An 18,010-nucleotide genomic window follows, 5' to 3' on the forward strand; every position below is an offset into this window, starting at 1 on the left:
CCTGTGGAGGCTTCTGCTTGTGAACCTTTGCTCTGGTGATTTGTGATTCTCTTTATCTGCCTGTCTGTTTCTCCAATTTTTAGAGTAGTAGTTTTCCCTGTGACCTCACTTTTCTGACAGATTTAAGAGAAAACGATGGTTTATTTCAGTTTGTTTAGCTATTTACTTCCTGTTACGATGGAGTAATGACTTCTAAGCTCCTTACATGTCAGACTGAAAAATGAAAGCCTTTTTTTCTTTTTTAAAATAGGCATTTATAAATATATAGTTTCCTTTAAGCACTGTTTAACTGCACCCTGTGAGGTTTTGTATGTTGTGTTTTCATTTTCATTCATCTCAAAGTAGTTTCTAATTTCCATTCTCGCGCTTCGACTTTCTATAGAGGGGAATATTTCTATTCCATTACTGGGTTAATTTCTGAGAACATCAATGCCTCCAGAACCCTGCATTTACACGTTTAGAGGGTAGTTTCTGAGGAATAGAGGAACTGAAAGTAGACATGAGTGGCTCGGTATAGGGGATACAATTTAACCCCGAGCTTTTGAAGCCATCCTGTGTTCTTCCAAGCCAGTGATTCTCAACTGGGGGCAATATTGCCTTTCAGGTGACATTTGGCAATGTCATGGCAATGATATGGGCATTCCGTCACAACAAAGAATGATCTGGTTTGAAATGTTAATAATGTTGCTATTGAGAAACCCTTTTTTAACCCTTTAAATTGGTAGGTCTGTTTCCCACTTACCCAGCACCTATCTGTACAGTATGTCACTACATCTTCATAATGGTCCCCAAGGTAGGTGCAGTATCATAATCTGAGATGATGTAAGCAAAGTTTTAAACTGAAGCAACCTCTCAGTCAGCAGCAGAGTCAGAACTACCACCCTGCACTCCAGTTGTTTCCCAGAAAACCCACGGTGACCGGGATCTCCCCTTGTTTTGACCATTCCACCTTTCAAAAGCAGATCATCATGCATTGTCTTGTGAGTATATGGCTGGCGTATTGGTAGGCTAATACACTTCTCCTAGTTAAGGACACTTCACTCTGTATTGTAACTCTCTGTTTAATGTCTCTGCAAATACGGTATAAACTCCCTGTGGGCAGCACAGCAGTTGGCAGAGTAGGCACTCAGTCGATTTTGTTGAATGAATTAGAATATATGAAAGAAAATATACCAGAATGTTAACTGGGTTGTCTCTAAGAGCTTATATGAAGGTTTTTAAAATTATTACGCTTTAAGTTCTAGGGTACATGTGCACAACGTGCAGGCTCGTTACATAGGTATACATGTGCCATGCTGGCCCACTGCACCGCACCCATCAACCCGTCATTTACATTAGGTATTAAATGAAAGTTTTACCTGCCACCAGAAGAGGCTTAGAAATGGGTTGTGACATGACCCTAGAACTGGTGGGGGAAGAGAAATTGTGAACCCCCATATTGGTTGTTTTGCCTATAGGATTTTAATTACATGATTAATAATAATGATATTTTTTATTTCTCTTGTTAAATTTCTCACACTTCAGCCTACTTTGTTCTTTGAATTGTTCATGGTAGCACCTTCTGCCTTTAATAAAAGACTAGTTTTAACTCTGCTTAAAAATTCACTGTATCCTCAGATTTTATTCCCTAAAGGTCTTATCACAAACATAACTTAAACAAAAATCTCTTGTGATGTTTGATATCACAGTGATCCTTAAATTATACTGACATTAAGTCTCTGTGTCTAAGGTAGCTGGCCTCAATTTTCTCCTCCATAAAAGAGGAGTAATGATTCTTTGTTAACTAACTGAGAACTTCCTGAGGATAAAATGATTTACAGCACACAAAAACATTTTAAACAGTACTGTGGGGTTTGATGTGAGCTCACACCTGTAATCCCAGCACTTTGGAAGGCTGAGGCAGGAGGATTCCTCCAGACCAGGAGTTTGAGACCACCCTGGGCAACATAGAGAGATCCTGTCTTGACAAGAAATAAATAATCAAGCAGTACTGTGTAAATGGCAAGGCCCATTCAGTTATGGGTAACTGAAAAATTTTATTCATATGAATTGTACAATATAATCAGTTGTCAGGCAATAATTAAAGTAGTTTGCTAGATTGAAAGAAAGCACATTCAGATTTTGTGTTCCTTGCTTGCAACGGTAGCCTGAGTAAATAGGACCTTTTTTCTTCCTAGTAACTTGGTTAAAAGATCACAGCTACATTTTGCCTTAGACTATTTTGATGATTATAATATATTGACTTTTTATTTCATAGGTGTTACAGAACATCCTGGACACTGAAAAAGAATATGCTAAAGAACTTCAGTCTCTTCTTGTTACTTACTTAAGACCCCTGCAGTCCAATAACAAGTAAGATGCTTATTTTAAACCCCTCACTAAGTAAAGCAACATAATGTCAGCATATGGATTCATTATTCGTATGTCAGTCACTGAATAATTGATTTTGCCCTTTAGAAGAATTTCCACAGATCACAGGTTGCCAAGAACATGGTCAGGGCAACAGAAATTATGCAAGATGTTGCTTTTGGAGAGCTTGGCTTTCTTTCTCTTCTGGCTGTGAAAGGAATGAGCAGATCTGTGTTTCTTACTGTCACAATTTTTATCTTGCACATTAAAAAAAAAAAGTGATGTGCCTGGTTTTACCTTACAGGGAAAGAACTCCCTGGTTCTTTTATTCAGAAAGCACATGGACTGGAAATTCTCATGCTCACTCTGACCTTTGTTTGCCAGGGCAGAACTTCTTTCCCATGCTCTGAGAATGGAAAGAGTATGGCATTTTGTGAATGCTCATAAGAACTATTCAAGCCATTATTTCACCCAGGCAAATGTGAATGATAAAGAGATGCTAAAGTGTTTTTAAAGTCAAAATGTTCAAACCTTACTCTGGTCTTAGAAATCTGAAGTGATTGTGTAAAGCCTGAATTGAAAGCTTCAGTTTTCATGAAAGAAAAGTAGTGACCATTTTTTAAAATCCTTGTAGGCACAGCATATTTAACAAATAGTGGCAAACCGCATTTATTTGTTTTTATTTTAATTAATTAAATTTCACTAGAGATCATGATCAAATAGAAAATTTACCAGTCAGCCCATATAATGGAGAACAAAAACCTCTCTTTTTACCTTGGAAAGAGTTTACTATTGATAAACAGTTGCCTAAACTATCAGCTTCAAACTTAAATAAGTTAATATATTTGAGAAATTTGGCCAGGTGTGATGGCTTAAAATCCCAGCACTTTGGGAGGCTCAGGCAAGCAGATCACTTGAGGTCAGGAGTCCAAGACCTGCCTGGCCAACATGGTGAAACCTCGTTTCTACTAAAAATACAAAAGCAGATTAGCTGAGTGTGGTGGTGCAAGCCTGTAATCCCAGCTACTTGGGAGGCTGAGGCAGGAAAATCGCTTGAACCTGGGAGGCGGAGGCTGCAGTGAACCAAAATCACATCTGCATTCCAGCTTGGGAGACAGAGCAAGACTCCATATGAAAACAAACAAACAACAACAACAACAACAAAAAACCAAGCAAACAAAAGAAAAAGAAAAGAAAAAATATTGTGAGAAAAATTCTCCCCTTTTCCAAATTATGCTTGTTTAGTTATAATGTCTTTTTTCTTGCTAAATTTCCCACTTGTTTATTCTCCTGGCACTATGGAAATCCACTTCAGTATGAAAAGATTTTCTATTCCTGTGTTGTAAGAGTTTAGACCTGATCCATAACAAAGTGTTATCTGGGGCAGGTGCGGTGGCTGGCCGGGCAAATTGGCTCACGCCTGTAATCCCAGCACTTTGGGAGGCCAAGGCGGTGGATCACTTGAGGCCAGGAGTTCAAGACCAACCTGGGCAACATGGCGAAACCCCATCTCTACTAAAAATACAAAATTAGCTCGGTGTGGTGGTGCACACTTGTAGTCCCAGCTACTCAGGAGGCTGAGGCAGGAGAATCGCTTGAACTGGGTAGGCAGAGGTTGCGGTGCACCAAGTTCATGCCACTGTACTCCAGCCTGGGGGACAGAGTGAGATTCCATCTCAAACAAAACAAAACAGAACACAAAACAAAGTATTTTTATTATTATCATGTGAAATATGAAGTGTTCTGTGAATCATAGTTCTTAGAGCTGAAGTAAATCAGTAAATCATTGGGTCTAGTATCCTGGGAGAAATGACTATCTCTATTGGATAGAGAAGAAGCTGAAGTCCAGACAGGTTTACTCCCTTGCCCATCACACAGCCAGTACGTGGCCAGGCTGGAGCCACTGTGCCCCCTGCTGCCAAGTGAAACATGCTTTCTGTTTCCGGGAAGTGACAGGCAGAGGAGATGGAAACTGAAGTGGTAACTCTGGGAGGGGAGATGGTAAGATTTTAAATGAAGGAGGGACTGATTAGCGATCAAAAAGCAATACAAGGATTTAATGAATTCTTTTCCTTTGGCTAAATACTCAGTAGTGAGATTGCTAGATGGAATCTAGGTTTTAGGTTTGAGAAAACTCTGTAGTGTTTTCCAAAGAGGCTGTACTAATTTACATTCCCAACAGCAGTGTGTAAGTGTTCCCTTTTCGCCACATCTACGCCAACATCTATTTTTTAAAATTTTATTTATTTATTTTTATTTTTTTGAGACGGAGTCTCGCTCTGTCACCCAGGCGGAAGTGCAGTGGCGTGATCTCGGCTCACTGCAAGCTCTGCCTCCCAGGTTCACGCCATTCTCCTATCTCAGCCTGCCACCACGCCCGGCTAATGTTTTGTATTTTTTTTAGTAGAGACGGGGTTTCACTGTGTTAGCCAGGATGGTCTTGATCTCCTGACCTTGTGATCTGCCCGCCTCGGCCTCCCAAATTGCTGGGATTACAGGCGTGAGCCACTGCACCCGGCTGCCAAAATCTATTATTTTTGACTTTTTAATAATGGTCATTCTGGCTGGGCGGAGGTGGTATCTCATGGTTTTAATTTGTATTTCCCTGATGATTAGTGATCGTGAGCATTTCTTCATATGTTGTTTGGCCATTTGTAAGTCTTCTTTTGAGAAGTGTGTGTTCATGTCATTTGTCTACTTTTTGATGGGATTATTTGTTTTTTTTTCTTACTGGTTTGTTTGAGTTCTTTGGAAAAGAGACAGGGCTGAGGAGGTGAGAGACCTGAGTCAGACCTGTACTGTTCCTAAATGAATTCAGAATGAAGTGATAGTAAGTTTCCATTACTTCTGACTGTCTTGTTGGCCCCAAAGTGATTTGAGCAAACCAGACTGACTATTATCTGATCGCGAAGGGGCCAGATAAGCCCCCAGTCAGGTTCAGATAAGGCCCCAACTTAAGTTCTCACTGCTCTGAGAGAGCAACAACGAGGGAAGTTGGTTGGCTAAAGGTTTCACTTCAGAATAGGGGTTTTCCAGCTTGTGATTCAGGATGGCATTACAGCAGAGGAACTAGCAGTTTTTTATTCTCTCAGAGTTACTGGTAATGTTTGTTTTGGTCTTCTTCCCTTTCTTTCTTAGTCAGCAAAAAAATATTCTCTTGGGAATACTCCCCTGGTATTTTATATATATCATATACATATATAATATATATTTATATATAATATGTATATATAATACACATATGTAATATATAATATGTATATATAATATACATATATAATATATAATATATTTTATATATATTTTTTGAGACGGAGTCTCACTCTGTCCCCCAGGCTTGAGTGCAGTGGCAAGATCTCTGCTCACTGCAACCTCTGCTTCCCAGGTTCAAGCGATTCTCCTGCCTCGGCCTCCTGAGTAGCTGGGACTACAGGCGTAGGCCATCACGCATGGCTAATTTTCTATTTTTAGTAGAGATGGGATTTCACCATATTGGCCAGGCTGGTCTTGATCTCCTGACCTCAAGTGATCTGCCCGCCTTGGTCTCCCAAAGTGCTGGGATTTCAGGCGTGAGCCACCACACCCGGCCTAGTATTACTATACACTCCAGGAGAAGAACATGTGGCAGACAAGGGTGTTTTGTGTGTGTGTGTGTGTGTGTGTGAGACAGAGTCTTACTCTGTCACCCAGCCTAGAGTGCAGTGGCACGATCTCAGCTGACTGCAACCTCCGCCTCCTAGGTTCAAGCGATTCTCCTGCCTCAGCCTCCCAAGTAGCTAGAATTACAGGCGCCTGCCACCACACTCGACTAATTTTTTGTATTTTTAGTACAGATGGGGTTTCACCATGTCAGTCTGGCTGGTTTCGAACTCCTGGCTTCAAGTGATCCACCCGCCTTGGCCTCCCAAAGTTCTGGGATTACAGGCGTGAGCCACCACGCCCAGCCCAAACTTGGCTTTTTAAGCAAATCTTCAGAAACGTTTTCTCCCAAAAAGTGGTTAAGAGCATGGACTCTGCAGCTAGAATGTTTTGGTTCAATTTCTGTCTTTGGCATTTCCTGGCTTTGTAGCTTTGGATGATTTGCTTAACCTCTCTATGCCTGGGTTTCCCCACCTGTAAAATAGAAACAGCCCTGGCATAATACCTACCTTATAGAGTTATTATAAGGTTAAAATGAGATTTTAATTGTAAAATGCTTGTGTAAGTGTTCAGTGCTCTATGAGTGTTGGCTCTTGTTATTATTATCACTTACTGTTTGGTAGGGGAGGAATGGATAAGAACATTCTTCATACAGAGGCCCTGGATAAAGTAGTTCAGTTTGCCTTTATTTGACTTCACTCCACTCCAAAAACAAACAAATCGATACTATTTTTTCCCTCCTACTTCATCTCATAAAGATTTCCTTTAATTGATGTATGAGCATTTTAGTTTAGGAGAAAGTTGATTTTGCTATTTTTTCTTGTGTATTATATGAGCATATATAATGTCTTTCAATTACTTTTCCAGTTCATCCAGTGGAAGGTACTCAAGGGCTTTTTTACACTTATTCATAGCTATGATGTATTTTTATCTATTTATATACTTCAGTATTAAGCACTTGTTTTAATTTAGTCCTTGCTTTATAAAATACCTAAATGTCCCTTACGACCACTCCTTTTCTTTAGGATCATTATTCTTATTATATAAAAGAAAATCAAGGGGAGAAGCTTAAGAAGTTGCCCAAGACAATAGAATTGTTGTAAATTGAAAAGCAAAAGTTAAAATACAGGGATTACTTCCCTTGTATTTACCATATGTTAGCAAACTATTAGCCAACTAGACTAGAATAGATAACTACAAGTACTGTATTTTTTTTTTCAGTCTGAGTACTGTGGAGGTTATGTCTTTACTGGGAAACTTCGAGGAAGTATGCACATTTCAACAGACACTCTGCCAAGCCTTGGAAGAATGTTCAAAGTAAGTGTGGCATATTTCTGATAGGATAGCCAGCGACATTGCTGTTTGTGTTTTGTTTTCCTTTTACCTGTTGCCTTAGGTAAGGGCACTTCATAGTTAGGTATTTGTTACAGCTTTGAATAAAGTAGCAACACATACGCAATGTGCTAGGTGGCAGTGTTCAGTGTCAAACCACTAGTTGTGCATTAGAATTCTGTATCTCGTAAATTACTTTTGACTTTATTTAAAAATACATGAGTTTGCTGTTTCTGGTCAGTATAAGAGACAAATAAGGTCTTTTTAATTTTTTTTTAAATGTTTCTTAAAGTTCTGGGATACATGTGCTGAATGTGCAGGTTTGTTACATAGGTATACATGTGCTGCGGTGGTTTGCTGCACCTATCAACCCGTCATCCAGGATTTAAGCCCCACACGCATTAGGTATTTGTCCTAATGCTCTCCCTCCCCTTTCCTCCCACTCCCCGACAGGCCCCAGTGTGTGATGATCCCCTCCCTGGAGACACATAAGGTCTTAATTGACCATGAATGACACCTCTGGCACTGATCACATATTTTCTTTTGTACATTGCAAATTACTTGGAAAAGTCATTCAAATGATTCATTCAGTTTAACAGATTTGGTCTCTTGAATTGCTCCTGATACTATGTCTATTATATTAAGAGTTGAAACACACAGAAAGTGAGGGAAGGAAAAATATATCTTTATGTGAACCAACACATTTTTGATGGTTAGCTAGATTGTCCAGATGTTTAACTTCGTACTACAGTGTGAACTATAATGATCATCAGGCAACATGTTTCTATAGAAAGACTAATTTTTCAAGTAGCTTATCTTGAAGAAGTTGGCAGCTTTCATCTCTACAGGGAAACTGAGGTGATTACCTATTATTTAAGCTTAATGGGACACAGGTGGTTGTCCATGGAGAAAGATGGAGAAGGCCCACACTAAAGGGACTTGAGGGGCCAAGAGGGATCTAGATTATTGATATGAAAAGATGTTCACTAAGCGAGAAGGGCAGATTACAAACTAGATTCATAATCCTTATGTTTTCCATTTTATAGAGAAACATTAGAAAAAAGCCCAAGAAATATGTCAACATTTTTAGAGTCAGTATCTCCAAATGGTGGGAGTCTGAGAAATTCATTTTTCTTATTATGCTTTTCTGATTTTTCTACAAATGAAGACAGGTGGCTTATAATTTAAAACATTAATTTAAAAACTTTTGAGGCCACCCTGCCTAGCAAACACCAGGCCTCCAAGATTACATAATATTCTTTTGTGGTATGTCATTTTTGGATTTGATTAGTTTTGTCTGTACTCAAACTTTAGATAAATTAACCAAGAGTATTTTTAGTGTACCCAGCTAAATTTGAAAATAATCATCTTAAAAACAAACAAGCAACTGTACCTACTAATTCCAAGTAAGTATCTGACTCTATGTATTGGAACTATGTTTGGTGGCTAGAGTTTAAAGCAGTGGGCAAGAATATGAGTTTCATGGGTAAAATGGTTATAATATAGTTTCTCTTTTAACCTTGGCAAAATATTCAGAAGGCTTTCATGCCGCCAAATATAATTGGAATAATCTTCCTTTGCCTCCTGTTTCCTATTTTGCATTCTGTGTTTTGTCCATTTATTTACAGGTTTCCAGAAAACCAGCAAAAAGTCGGAGGTTGTCTACTGAGTCTCATGCCTCATTTTAAGTCTATGTATCTGGCTTACTGTGCAAACCATCCTTCAGCTGTAAATGTACTCACTCAGCACAGGTAAATAGTTAACACTTCCCCAACTAGGTGGTTTTACAATGAGATCATTTCTTAGGACCACGTCATTTGGAAATCCAAGGTCTTCAGTTGGACTCTTGATTATCCCTGTTCATGATGCCAGGAATTGATTCATTGTTACATGGATTGATTGTCCATTAATCCAACAAATAAATTCTTGAGCACCTACTATGTGCAAGGCCCTGTACCAGTTGATGGGGATACAGGAATGAACAAGGAGGAGGAGGTCTCTCCTCTCATGGAGCACAGAATCTTGAGGGAAATGGAGATATTAAATTAAACGTTGTAAACATGTCATATTATGAAACAGTAAATTAAAAGGGTTCTGTGAGACAACAGTAACATGATATCAACTTAGTGGGATGTGGAGAAAGGGTTAGGGAGGGCTTTCCTGAAGCAAAATTCTATTTAGAGCCTATCGTTTAGCTTTCCCTTGCCCCAGTGAATGTTTTATCTGAGTTGCTGACACATAGCTAAACTGCGTAGGTTCATCTCTTTTTGTCTTCCCTTGTCTGCGTAGAGAAAGTTTCAGGCAATGATTAGCGACAAAGCAGGTGTGAGCTGTGTGACAGATACTTTAAGCAAAGGGCTCTGATAATAATTATACATGAATATAAGTTGCTTCCGATTCATGATGAGCAATAGAATAGTGTCTCCTTTAAGAATATGAGTCCTTGCAAGGGACCTAGATAAGTGCCACACCTCTCCTGCCCGTCTTTAGCTTCTGACTACCCACCCCTGACACATTCACTGACACATTCATCTGGGCCAGAAAACTGTAGTGTAGGCTTGATGACAGAATTTTACCTTTGAAGTCATATGCTGGAAATCCAGGTGCGACAAAAGCAAGTCCAACATAGAGACTCTTCACTTAACTTGGAGACTAAGATGCAGAATGGATATGGATTCTGGAAGCTGTTCAAGACTGAAAAGAATATTCTCTTAATCTGACCTAGATTTGAGCTCCCAGAGCTAGGCTAGAACATTAGTTGCCCCCAACCTCCAGAAATGACAAATTTTTTTTTTTTTTTTGGTCAGTCTTCTCAACAATCTTTATTTTTATTTTTATTTTATTTTATTTTATTTTATTTTTATTATACTTTAAGTTCTAGGGTACATGTGCACAACATGCAGGTTTGTTACATATGTATACATGTGTCATGTTGGTGTGCTGCACCCATTAATTCATCATTCACATTAGATATATCTCCTAATGCTATCCCTCCCCTCTTCCCGCTTCCTGTGTCCAACTATTCTCATTGTTCAGTTCCCACCTATGAGTGAGAACATGCGGTGTTTGGTTTTCTGTCCTTGCGATAGTTTGCTCAGAATGATGGTTTTCAGCTTCATCCATGTGCATACAAAGGACATGAACTCATCCTTTTCTATGGCTGCATAGTATTCCATGGTGTATATGTGCCACATTTTCTTAATCCAGTCTGTCATTGATGGGCATTTGGGTTGGTTCCAAGTCTTTGCTATTGTGAATAGTGCTGCAATAAACATATGTGTGCATGTGTCTTTATAGCAGCATGATTTATAATCCTTTGGGTATATGTCCAGTAATGGGATGGCTGGGTCAAATGGTATTTCTAGTTCTAGATCCTTGAGGCATTGCCACACTGTCTTCCACAATGTTTGAACTAGTTTACAGTCCCACCAACAGTGTAAAAGTGTTCCTGTTTCTCCACATCCTCTCCAGCACCTGTTGTTTCCTGACTTTTTAATGATCGCCTTTCTAACTGGTGTGAGATGGTATCTCATTGTGGTTTTGATTTGCATTTCTCCGATGGTGAGTGATGATGAGCATTTTTTCATGTGTCTGTTGGCTGCATAAATGTCTTCTTTTGAGAAGTGTCTGTTCATATCCTTCGTCCACTTTTTGATGGGGTCGTTTGATTTTTTCTTGTAAATTTGTTTCAGTTCTTTGTAGATTCTAGATATCAGCCTTTGTCAGATGGGTAGATTGCAAAAATTTTCTCCCATTCCGTAGGTTGCCTGTTCACTCTGATGGTAGTTTCTTTTGCTGTGCAGAAGCTCTTTAGTTTAATTAGATCCCATTTGTGAATTTTGGCTTTTGTTGCCATTGCTTTTGGTGTTTTAGTCATGAAGTCCTTGCCCATGCCTATATCCTGAATGGTATTGCCTAGGTTTTCTTCTAGGGTTTTTATGGTTTTAGGTCTAACATTTAAGTCTCTAATCCATCTTGAATTAGTTTTTGCATAAGGTGTAAGGAAGGGATCCAGTTTCAGCTTTCTACATATGGCTAGCCAGTTTTCCCAGTACCATTTATTAAATAGGGAATCCTTTCCCCATTTCTTTTTTTTGTCAGGTTTGTCAAAGATCAGATGGTTTTAGATGTGTGGTATTATTTCTGAGGGCTCTGTTCTGTTCCATTGGTCTATATCTCTGTTTTGGTACCAGTACCATGCTGTTTTGGTTACTGTAGCCTTGTAGTATAGTTTGAAGTCAGCGTGATGCCTCCAGCTTTGTTCTTTTGACTTACGATTTTCTGGGCAATGTGGGCTCTTTTTTGGTTCCATATGAACTTTAAAGTAGTTTTTTCCAATTCTGTGGAGAAAGTCATTGGTAGCGTGATGGGGATGGCATTGAGAAATTTTGGTTCTTGTCCTGGTTTATTAAGGTGCAATATTTATTGGCTTTACAAAGATGTTATGTAAGGACATTTTAAAGGTTGAATTGCAGTAAGTCCTGTTTGAAGGTCAGCTTTATTCCTCTGATCAAATTTTGAACTCTTATAGAATAGCAAATATGGAAATTGTAGTTTAAAGAAAGAGAGGTCATGAACTTGGAATTTTTAGGCAAGTGGCTCAACTGCTTATAGCTGACATTAGCTAATAATGGCACTGACAATGTGCCAGGCACATGATGTAAAAGCCTATGAGGGAGTTGTTATTATTGCCATCTCTGCTTTACAGATAAGACATTGGAAGGCTTAGGTTAAGTAATGTGCCCAAGAACTCAGAAATCTTAAGTGGTTGAACCAGAATCTGGGTCTGTCAGACTTCTAAAAATGTTTTTATTAAGATATATATTTTATCCACAGAAAGAATAATATAAATGCAAATTTAAAGGATCACAATAAAAGGAGCACCTGTGTATCTACCCCCCAGCTTATGCAATAGAAAGTTCCCTTCCCTTCCCTTCACTTTCCTTCCCTCCCCTCCCCTCCCCTCCCCTCCCCTCCCCATCCCCCCCCTTCCCTTCCCTTTTTTTGGCAGAGTCTTGCTCTGTCACCAAGGCTGGAGCGCAACTGCAACCTCCACCTCCCAAGTTCAAGTGATTCTCCTGCCTCAGCCTCCAGAGTACCTGGGATTACAGGCATGCACCACCACGTCCAGCTAATTTTTGTAGAGATGAGGTTTCACCATGTTGGCCAGGCTGATCTCGAACTCCTGACCTCAAATGATCCGCCCGCCTTGGCTTCACTTGACAGAGCAAGACTCCGTCTCAGACAAAAAACAAAACAAAACGACAACAACAACAACAAAAGAAAGTCACTGCACCAATTTATTTTCTCACTATCTGTGTATGAGGGTTTCATTTTTTCCACACCCTCACCAAACATTTGTTATTGACAGTCTTTTTGATTATAGACATATTAGTGGATATGAAGTGGTTTCTCATGGTGAGATTGATATGCGTTTTCCTCAGGAATAATGATATTGAGCATCTGATATGGTTTGGCTCTGTGTCCCCGCCCAAATCTCATCTTGAATTGTCAACCCTACATGTCGAGGGAGGGACCAGGTGGGAGGTGATTGGATCATGGGGGTGGTTTCCCCCATGCTGTTCTTATGATAGTGAGTGAGTTTTATAAGGGGCTCTTCCCCCATCGCTCTTGCTCTCTTTCCTGCCACCTTGTGAAGGAAGTACTTGCCTTTCCTTCGCCTTCCACCATGATTGTAAGTTTCCTGAGGCCTCCCCAGCCATGTGGAACTGTGAGTCGATTAAACCTCCTTTGTTTATAAATTACCCAGTCTCAGTCTGCTATCTTTATAGCAGTGTGAAAATGGACTAATACAGCATCTTTCATGTACTACTGGAAGTTCGTATGCCTTCATTCAAAGAAATGTCTATTCAGATCCTTAGCCTGTTTTTAAATCAGGTTATTTGTCTTTTTATTGAGATATAATTTACATAACATAAAATTCACGATGTTAAACTATGCAATTCAGTGGTTTTTAATATATTCACAAGATTATGTAGCCATCACCGCTGCCTAGCTCCAGAAAAACCCGTCCCCAGTAGCAGTCACTTCTTATTATTAATGGCTAATGATGTTGCGCATCTTTTCATCTTGCTTATTGGCTATTTTAATGTCTTCTTTGGAAATATGTCTATTTAAATCTTTTGCTCATTAAAAAAATTCAGTTAGCTGTCTTTTCATTGTTGAGGTGCAACAGTTTTTTATATATTCTGGATATTATATTCTTATCAGATACATGTCTACCTTGGAGATACTGTGCATTTGGATCCAAACCACTACAGTGAAGTGAATATTGCAATGAAGTGAGTCACATTAAATTTTTGGTTTCCAAGTGAATATAAAAGTTGTGTTTACACTCTACTGTAGTCTATTAAGTGTGCAATAGCATTATGTCTAAAACACCAAGGTACATTCCTTAATTAAAGAATACTTTATTGGCTGGGCATGGTGGCTCACGCCTGTAATCCCAGCACTTTGGGAGGCCGAGGTGGGCAGATCACTTGAGGTCAGGAGTTTGAGACCAGCCTGGTCAACATGGTGAAACCCCGTCTCTACTAAAAATACAAAAATTAGCCAGGCGTGCTGGTGCATGCCTGTAATCTCAGCTGTTGAGGAGGCTGAGACAGGAGAATCGCTTGAACCCGGGAGGCAGAGGTTGCAGTGAGCTGAGATCGTGCCACTTCACTCCAGCCTGGGTGACAGAGCAAGACTCCATCTCAAAAACAAAACAAAACAAAACTTTATTGATAAAAAATGCTAATGGTCATCTGAGCCTTCAGCAAGTTATAATCTGTTTGTTAGTGGACAGTTTTCTCTCAACATTGATGCTTGCTAAATTATCAGAGTGGTGGTTGCTAAAGGTTGGAGTGGTTGGGGAAAATTCTTAAAATAATACACCAATGAAGTTTGCCACATCGATGGATTCTTCCTCTCATGAAAGATTTCTCTGTAGCACGTGATTCTGTTTCATAGGATTTTTACCCATGGTAGAACTTCTTTCAAAATTGCAGTCTTTTCAAACCCTGTCACTGCTTTATCAACAAAGTTTATGGACTACTACATTCTTAGTTGTCACTTCAATAGTGTTCACAGCATCTTCACGACAAATAGATTCCATCTCAAGAGACCACTTACTTTGCTCATCCATAAGAAGAACCACCTCATCTATTCAAGTTTGATCATGAGATTGCAGCAATTTAGTCACGTCTTTAGGCTCCACTTCTAATTCTAGTTCTCTTGCTGTTTCCACCACATCTGCAGTTACTTCCTCCACTGAAGTCTTGAACCCCTCAAAGTTGTCCATGAGGGTTGGAATCAACTTCTTCCAAATTCCTGTTAATGTTGAAATTTCGACCCCCTCTCCAAATGTTCTTAATGGCATCTAGAATGGTGATCCTTTTCCAGAAGGTTTTCAATGTACTTTTCCCAGATCCACCAGAGGACTCACTATGGCAGTTATATATAGCCTTCTGAAATGTACTTCTTAAATAACAAGACTTGAAAGTCAGAATTACTCCTTGATCCATGCACTGCAGAATGAATATATTAGCAGGCATGAAAACAACATTAATCTCCTTGTACATCTCCATCAGAGCTCTAGGTTGACCATGTGCATTGTCAATGAGCAGTAATATTTTGAAAGGAATCTTTTTTTTTTTTTTTTTATCTGAGCAGCAGATGTCAGCAGTGGGCTTAAAATAGTAAACCATGCTGTAAACAGATATGCTGTTATGTAGGTTTTGTTGTTTCATTTATAGAACACAGGCAGAATAGATTTAGCATGATTCATTTTTAAGGGCCCTAGGATTTTCAGAATGGTAAATGAGCACTGTCTTCAACTTAATGTCACCAGCTGCTTTAGCTCCTAACAAGAGAGTCAGCCTGTCTTTTGAAGCTTTGAAGCCAGGCATTGACTTCTCCTCTCTAGCTATGAAAGTCTTAGATGGTATCTTCTTTTAATAGAAAGCTGTTTCCTCTACATTAAAAACCTGTTCTTTAGTGTAGCCACATTCATCAGTGATCTTAGATCTCCTGGATAACTTGCTGCAGCTTCTCCATCAGCACCTGCTGCTTCACCTTGCACTTTTATGCTAAGGAGATGGCTTCTTTCTTTAAACTTCATGAACCAACTTCTGCTAGCTTCAAACTTTTCTTCTGCACCTTTCTCACCTCTTCCAGCCTTCATAGAATTGATGAGAGTTCAGATCTTGCTCTGTATTAGGCCGTGGCTTAAGGGAATGCTGTGGCTGATTTGATCTTCTATCCAGACCATGCAAACTTTCTCCATACAACAATATGGCTGCTTCGCTGTCTTATCATTTGTGTGTTCATAGGAGTATCACTTTTAATTTCCTTCAATAACTTTTCCTTTGCATTCATAACTTGGCTGACTGGTGCAAGAAGCCCAGATTTCAGCATATCTCAGCTTTTGACATGCCTGCCTCACTAAGCTGAATCATTTCTAGCTTTTGATTTCAAGCCAGAGGAGGCCACTATAGAATTACTAATTGGCCTGATTTCAATTTTGTTGTATCTCAGGTGGAGTAGTCAGAACACACACAACATTTACTGATTAAATTCACTATCTTATATGTGCATGGTTCATAGTGCCCCCAAATAGTTACAATAGTGACATCAAAGATCACTGATCACAGGTCTCCATAACAGATATAATAATAATGAAAACGTTTGGAGTATTGTGGCTGGGCGCGGTGGCTCATGCCTGTAATCCCAGCACTTTGGGAGGCCAAGGTGGGCGGATCACCTGAGGTCGGGAGTTTTAGACCAGCCTGACCAACATGGAGAAACCCCGTCTCTGCTAAAAATACAAAATTAGCTGACGTGGTGGTGCACGCCTGTAATCTCAGCTACTTGGGAGGCTGAAGTAGGAGAATCACTTGAACCTGGGAGGCGGAGGTTGCTGTGAGCTGAGATTGCGCCATTGCACTCCAGCCTGGGCAACAAGAGCAAAACTCTGTCTCAGGAAAAAAAATTTAAAAAAAATTTAAAAAAAGTTTGGAGTATTGTAAGAATTACCAAAATGTGACACATAGACACAAAGTGAGTACACACTTTTGGAAAAATGGTACAGATAGACTTGCTCAACACACAGTTGCCACAAAACTTCAATTTGTAAAAAACAATTATCTGTGAAGTTCAATAAAGTACAGTGCAATAAAATGAGGTGTGCCTATATATGATTTGAAAAAATGTTCTTTCATTTTTTGGGTTGTCTTTTCAGTTTCTTGATGGTGTCCTCTGAAGAACAAAAATTCGGATTTTACATTTTAATTTTGATGATGTCCAATATGTTGTTTTGTTGTTGTTGCCTGCGCTTTTGGTGTTATATCTAAGAAATTATTGCCTAATCCAGGTCATGTAGATTCATGCCTATTTATTTTCTTAGAGCTTTATAATCTTAGCTTTTATATTTAGGTCTTTAATTAATTTTGAGTCAATTTGCGCGTATGGTTCCATTTTATTCTTTTGCATGTGGATATCTAGTTGTCCCAGCACCATTTGTTGATTTCTATTCTTACAAATTGAAGTTATGTTTTATGGCCCACAACGTGGTCTATCTTGGTGAATGCTCCATGTGAGCGTGAGAAGAAAATGTGGCTGTTGATTAATGAAATATTCTACAAATGTTAATTAGAACCACTTGATTGATGGTTCTATTCAGTTCAGCTGTCTACTTACTAATTTTCTGCTGCTGGATCTGTCAATTCCTGATAGAGGGATGTTAAATTCTAACCACAATAGTAGATTTATCTCTTTTGTCAGTTCTATCAATTTTTGTTTCATGTATTTTGATACTCTGTTGTTAGGTGCATTTCCATTAAGGATTATTATGTTTGGTTGGAGAATTTGCCCTTTTATCATTGTATATTTTTCCCTCTTTATCCCTGATAATTTTCCCTGATCTGAAGTCTGCTTTGTCTGAAATTAATATAGCTAGTCCAGCTTTCTTTCAATTATTGTTAATAGGATATATCCTTCTTCATCTCTTTACTTTTAATTGTCATAGATTAAAATACATGTTGTAGACAAAATATAGTTGAGTCTTGCTTCTTAATCCACTCTGACAGTCTCATTCTTTTAATTGGCATATTTAGAAAATTCACATGTTAAGTGATTATTTATATATTTGGATTAGTATCTACCATGTTCGTAACTGTTTTCTATTCATTGCAATTGTTCTTTGTTTCTTTTTTACCTCCCTTTTTCTGCCTTTTCTATTTTTAGTAAACATTTTATATTATTTTATTTCCACTTTTCTCTTAGTATATTATATTCTCTTTAACAAATTTTACCAGTATCCCTAGAGTTTATGTCATGTATTTACAGCTAAATCTAACAACACTTTCACATAACACTACACCATTTCATAGGTAACTTATAACAGAATATTCTCAATTCTTCCCTCTTATCCCTTATAATATTATTGTAATTCATTTCACTTTTCCATAAAGTAAAAATCACCCAATACACTGTTGCTGTTATTACTTTGAACAGTTATCTATAAAATCAATTAAGAATAAGAAAAATGAGGCCAGGCGCAGTGGCTCATGCCTGTAATCCCAGCACTTTGGGAGGCCGAGGCAGGGATCATGAGGTCGGGAGATCGAGACCATCCTGACTAACACGGCGAAACCCCGTCTCTACTAAAAATACAAAAAAATTAGCTGGG

General features: G+C 38.9%; 1 protein-coding gene across 4 annotated transcripts in view; it reads left to right on the forward strand.

Annotated features, from left to right (window-relative positions):
* The window catches only part of ARHGEF6 (Rac/Cdc42 guanine nucleotide exchange factor 6), a 126,916-nt gene that overhangs the window by 67,473 nt on the left and 41,433 nt on the right, over positions 1-18,010 (forward strand). For all 4 annotated transcript variants that reach the window (XM_023198878.2, XM_023198880.3, XM_023198879.1 and 1 more), the window contains 3 exons: positions 2,258-2,352; positions 7,210-7,305; positions 8,949-9,071. In XM_023198878.2, the coding sequence (XP_023054646.1) occupies positions 2,258-2,352; positions 7,210-7,305; positions 8,949-9,071 (314 nt within the window). The remainder of the gene's footprint in view (positions 1-2,257; positions 2,353-7,209; positions 7,306-8,948; positions 9,072-18,010) is intronic.

This window comes from Piliocolobus tephrosceles, chromosome 12 (genome assembly GCF_002776525.5).
Source record: "Piliocolobus tephrosceles isolate RC106 chromosome 12, ASM277652v3, whole genome shotgun sequence".
NCBI lineage: Eukaryota > Metazoa > Chordata > Mammalia > Primates > Cercopithecidae > Piliocolobus > Piliocolobus tephrosceles.